This window comes from Brachypodium distachyon, chromosome 1 (assembly GCF_000005505.3).
Source record: "Brachypodium distachyon strain Bd21 chromosome 1, Brachypodium_distachyon_v3.0, whole genome shotgun sequence".
In the NCBI taxonomy this organism is placed as follows: domain Eukaryota; kingdom Viridiplantae; phylum Streptophyta; class Magnoliopsida; order Poales; family Poaceae; genus Brachypodium; species Brachypodium distachyon.
The window spans coordinates 28,412,197-28,418,227 of NC_016131.3; the positions used below are offsets into that span (position 1 = coordinate 28,412,197).

Below are 6,031 nucleotides of genomic sequence, written 5' to 3' on the forward strand. Positions count from 1 at the left end.
GCTATATTTGTGTCCCTAGGTTCTTCGTTGTATTGCAGTTTCCATATCAATCTGACTTGGTCGCATGAGAAATTGATGGTTAAATAATTTGAATCTCTCATGTAGTATCAACTATTAGATATTATTTTCACCAAATATATTTCCATCGGAGAAGAAGAGGCTACAGAGGAAGCAGAAGAGAGGGGTGGGAGAATTTTTACACTTTTGTACACCCACTTAAACAGCAAAATCCGTATGAAAACAGGCCCACCAAAACAATGCCACGATAACAATCCGTAGAAACAAAAGCTTCATTTAACAGCGGCGCAACAAAGCACGCTTATCCATGGTAGTTGTAGTCCGTATGCGATCCAAAGATCACGATTCACGCGTGACGGACGGACGACGCGTGCCACACCACAACTAACGGCATCCATGGTAGTTGTAGTCCGTATGCGATCCAAAGATCACGATTCACGCGTGACGGACGGACGACGCGCGCCACACCACAACTAACAGCGTGAGCCAGCGTCCAAACTCCGGATGGCAACGGGGACGAAACCCGTCGGGTAGTCACTGCCCAAACCCGTCCCCGCAACCTTCATCCCAAACCCGTCCCCGTTTCCGGTCGCGGGTTTCAGTTTTCTACCAGACCCGTCCCCATCGGGTTTTTCATCCCCGTCGGGAAATCCGAACCCGCCAGCATTTCAGCACCAAGCCAAAGTTGCAGCAGCAACATGAATAAAAAACAACCCGTTTCAACACCAAGATAAAACAAAACATTATAATTTAGACAACATTTCACACGTATAACAATAACATATAGTTCTCACATATAACAACACCATTTCACACATAAAACAACACCATTTGGGATAAAAATATGGGCTATATCAGGCCATTTTTATGGGCCATATTGAGTTTTCGTGGGTTTCACAGGTACCGGATTTGTAGAATGCTGAACCGGGTTTGAACCGTAAAATCCGCGGGTATTGAATTTGACCCAATCCCGTCGTCCCCTGGTGGGGTAAAAACACCATCTTGAGTCCAAACGGCCACCAACCAAACTCCGACGGCAACAAACAAACGGCGTTGCTTTGCTCCTCGGTATCTCCGTGACCGCTCAATCTCCCGGCTGTTTCCCCGGAATTGCGTGGACTCTCTCATCCACACGCAAACCGCCTCTCCCTCCTCTCTCGTCCTATCCGCCCCGGTGCCGTAGCCTCACGGGACTCTTCTTCCTCCCTTGCTATAAAATCCCCGCCCCCTCCCGTCTCCTCTCCACACATCCAAACTCTCAATCGCACCGAGAAAAATCTCCTAGCGATCGAAGCGAAGCCTCTCCCGATCCTCTCAAGGTACGCCCGTTTCCCGTCGATCCTCCTCCTTCCGTTCGTGTTCTGTAGCCGATCGATTCGATTCCCTTACACCCGTTCGTGTTCTCTCGTGGATCGATCGATTGTTTGTTGCTAGAAGGAACTCGTAGATCTGGCGTTTATGAACTGTGATTCGGGTTAGTCCAGATCGATTCAGGTCGGTCGTCGTTGAGCCTCTCGGCTATGTCTGGATTATCGTGTAGATCTGCTGGTTCAGTTGATTATGTTCTTCTAGGAGTAATTTCGTTGGGTCAGCGCGATTTCTGCTTAATCTATGCTGCTTATTGCGCCTGTACCTATCTACTAAGCTATGTGCACCTGTAATTTTGCTAGATTATTCGTTCATCCTCGTAGTTGGTTTGTCACAGTAATCCGTATGGGTTCTGACGATGTTATTGTTGGTCATACCTAGGCTTCTCCAGATTTTATTTTGTTAAAATTGGATAGATCTGCTACTGATAGTTGATGATGGAATTTGGTGCTGAATCTATGCTATTTATTGCGCCTATACCTGATCTATCGGGCTATGTACGGCTGTAGTTTACTGGATTATTCGTTCATCCTCGGTAGTTGGTTCATCGTTTGGGTTCTGACGATAATATTGTTGATTATGCGTAGGCTTCTGCAGATTGTTGTTAAAATTGGATACATCGGTTACTGATGGTTGATGATAGATTTGTGCTGAACCTATCTGTTTATTGCTCCTATACCTGATCTATAGGGCTATGTATGCCTGTAATTTACCAGATTATTCGTTCATCCTCGTAGTTGGTTCATCTCTATAATTCGTATGGGTTCTTATGATGTTATCGTTGATTATGCCTAGTCTTATACAGATTATTGTGTCAAGATTGAATATACCTGCTACTGATCGGTGATAATTTGGTTAGTAGTTTGCAATCTGCTAGGAACACGTTACCACTGTAATCTGTAAACATGGTTTGCCAGAGTAGTTTGTTCTACTACTCTTGATATGGTTGCTGATTTTAGTCGCCTCCTTTTGGATCATGTATTGATGTCCTTGCAGATTTCCGTGTACTTACCCCGGCTTTTGTGTACTTCGTGTTAACAGATGCAGATCTTTGTGAAGACCCTCACCGGCAAGACCATCACGCTCGAGGTCGAGTCCTCGGACACGATCGACAACGTGAAGGCCAAGATCCAGGACAAGGAGGGCATCCCCCCGGACCAGCAGCGCCTTATCTTCGCGGGCAAGCAGCTCGAGGATGGCCGCACCCTGGCTGACTACAACATCCAGAAGGAGTCCACACTCCACCTGGTGCTCAGGCTGCGTGGTGGCATGCAGATCTTTGTCAAGACCCTCACCGGCAAGACCATCACGCTCGAGGTCGAGTCCTCTGACACAATCGACAACGTGAAGGCCAAGATCCAGGACAAGGAGGGCATCCCCCCGGACCAGCAGCGACTCATCTTCGCGGGCAAGCAGCTTGAGGATGGCCGCACCCTGGCTGACTACAACATCCAGAAGGAGTCCACACTCCACTTGGTGCTCAGGCTGCGTGGTGGCATGCAGATCTTTGTCAAGACCCTCACCGGCAAGACCATCACGCTCGAGGTCGAGTCTTCTGACACCATCGACAACGTGAAGGCAAAGATCCAGGACAAGGAGGGCATCCCCCCGGACCAGCAGAGGCTCATCTTCGCTGGCAAGCAGCTTGAGGATGGCCGCACCCTGGCTGACTACAACATCCAAAAGGAGTCCACCCTCCACCTGGTGCTGAGGCTCCGTGGTGGCATGCAGATCTTTGTCAAGACCCTCACTGGCAAGACCATCACCCTCGAGGTTGAGTCTTCGGACACAATTGACAATGTCAAGGCGAAGATCCAGGACAAGGAGGGCATTCCCCCGGACCAGCAGCGTCTCATCTTTGCTGGCAAGCAGCTCGAAGATGGCCGTACCCTGGCTGACTACAACATCCAGAAGGAGTCGACCCTTCACCTTGTCCTCCGCCTCCGCGGTGGCATGCAGATCTTCGTGAAGACCCTCACAGGCAAGACCATCACGCTTGAAGTTGAGTCATCTGACACTATTGACAATGTGAAGGCCAAGATCCAGGACAAGGAAGGCATCCCCCCAGACCAGCAGCGTCTCATATTCGCTGGTAAGCAGCTTGAGGATGGCCGCACCCTGGCGGACTACAACATCCAGAAGGAGTCCACCCTTCACCTGGTGCTCCGCCTCCGTGGTGGCCAGTAAGTGCCTGTCCATGGACTTGCTTCTGTCTGGGTTCACAAGTCTGGTTCAGGGTGTCCTCCGGTGGAGTTGTCGCGTGTCTGAGTCTTATCTTTGATCTGATCGTGTGTTTGTTCCTACAGTACTGTCGTCAGTGTTATGCCTGTGTACCAGAACTTCTGCTGCGGTAGCAGCGTTATGAACTATTATGATGAATAAGTGAGCCCGTGTGTAATTCTACTGTCTGACATCTGTTCGCTGTTGTGGTCTTGTTCTGCAGTTCTTCACTGTTTTAAGTTATCCTACTGCATTTTATATCTGCTTTCGCTTTAGGTGTAAAGTGCTTACGTTCTTTCGTTGTTGTTCTGCAGTTCTTCACTGTTAAGTTATCCTGCTGCATTTTACTACTATCTGCTTTCTTTCGGTGTAAAGTAATTACTTCCTCCGACGTCTCAAGTTTGTTAATTTGGATGTATCTAAACATGTATAGATGCATTCAAATGTATCTAAACATAACTTAATGCATAGATGCATTCAAATTTGGTCAAAGTTAAGACATTCTTTGTTGAACGGTGTTCAGGACCAACTAGAACTGTACGTACAGCAGCTTGGAGCTGCGATGCTGCCTGAGGTTTTAAGCTGATTTTGGTGTTATTTAGATTGCTTTGTCATTCTGGTAGGTTTTTTACTAGCAAACTGCAAGTTCATCGTCATCTGTTTGCTGTGTTGTCAGTGTGCCTGAGTTCAATTTCTGCATATTTGTAGAGCCGCTGTCCAGTTTCTGGCACACTGCTTTGGCAAATTATTTTTCCATGCCTTTTTGTGCCGAACATTAACCAGTCTCTTAAGCCTTGCCCCCAGCTGGTGTCACTGTTTGCATCAGCAATTAGCTAAAAATCGCACGCCGAATGTGGGTGATGGGCATGCACATTGCTTTGTCGTTCTACAAATTGAGTATCAGTACTAAATACTACTCGCTTTGTCATTGCGGTACCTTTGTGTTTTATATCTGTATAAGAGAACAAATCATAGGGATACAATATCTAGACTAGAGTGGTCCTGAACTGGATCAAGTAAAGATCGACGAGAACATACTGTATTCTGTAGGTGTTCTTCATCATCTATCGTTGAGAACAAACTGAAATGGTGGGCTGTGTAGTACTAGTGGCCTGGTCCCAGGAGACATAGTCCATAGAAGGAGATGGAAACTTTGTAACTTTTGTTTTTTTCAGATTAGAATCTGCCCTTTCCCTGTCCTCAACCTTTGCTGAGTTTGTGTTAAGATTAATTAGATTAATGTTAATCATCTCTTGTAATTAGCACCGAACGGTGTGAGCAAACCGTCGGGCTTGCACGCCTTGCACGTGCACGTCTCTTCCTGGACGGACGCGACCGTTGCTCGCATCCCTTCGGAGAAGACATGACCCTTTGTAAGCCTATATATTGGGCACAGCATCATGGAATAAAGACAGTTTCATTCTCATCACAATCTAACACGTTATCAACACTGCTCTGCCGAGAGCAAAACGGGAAGAAACGAAGAGGAGAACCGAAGAAGGGGAAAGAAGAACACCAAGAGGTGAGATGGAGATGAACATTACCGTCTCGTTTTCCCCTGGCTTCCCTGCCCCACGTCGTCACCGTCGCCGTCTATTATCAAGTACCTAGAGCCCCTAACAGGGGATCTATTCACAACCCGTCACGCTGATTGCATCTTTAATGAGGACCATTTCTCGGCATTAGGGGGAGATTTCAAGTATCAGAAAGAATGCCAGGAAATCAATTGAAATGCCCAAGACATTTCCTCCTCAGATCCACGTACTCAAGAGACTGAACTCCAAGTTTAGAAAATAATCAATTTGCAACACATTGCAAATAATCTGCCAGATTCATTTACTGACTATAAAGGTGTTAGAAAATCCTACAATCCTGCGAGAAATGCGGCGGAAAGAGTGGAGGTACCAATTAAAACCACTCAACCTCCCGTTCAAAATAAGAGGGGGAGAAGTACGACTGCAACCCAGGATCCTGCTCCTCGCAAGCAACAAAGGAAACAAAAGAAGAAATCCTCCGAATCAGTAAATGCAAGTCAACTCCACATTGATAAACACCAAACGGGCAATATTCACCCGGTGGAAGGGCAACCTCCACAACCCAGTTCAGTGGTGCACACATTAACTGGGACATCGGAATACCCAGACTCAATCGTATTGGGAGATAACGATCAGTCACTAAGGGTAAATGAAATTTCCACCAACTACATTGATTCCGGAGAACTATATGACCGAAAGTCTACAATTGTCGACCTATATTTCTCAATTACGATTGCAAACAACCTTCAAAATGATCATGATCCAAAGACCATGGCTGAGTGTGAAAAACGCTCCGACTGGCCTCAATGAAAGGATGCAATCCAAGCAGAAATTGCCTCGCTTAACAAAAGGAAGGTATTCAATGACGCAATACCTACACTTCCCAATGT

At 46.8% G+C, this 6,031-nt stretch overlaps 1 protein-coding gene across 1 annotated transcript; it reads left to right on the top strand.

Annotated features, from left to right (window-relative positions):
- Window positions 1-1,268: 1,268 nt before the first annotated feature.
- On the top strand, window positions 1,269-3,722 carry LOC100841406 (polyubiquitin). Its single transcript, NM_001317880.1, has 2 exons — window positions 1,269-1,337; window positions 2,428-3,722. The coding sequence occupies exon 2, from the start codon at window positions 2,428-2,430 to the stop codon at window positions 3,571-3,573; it is 1,146 nt and encodes a 381-aa protein (NP_001304809.1). The 5' UTR covers window positions 1,269-1,337; the 3' UTR covers window positions 3,574-3,722.
- Window positions 3,723-6,031: the final 2,309 nt, after the last annotated feature.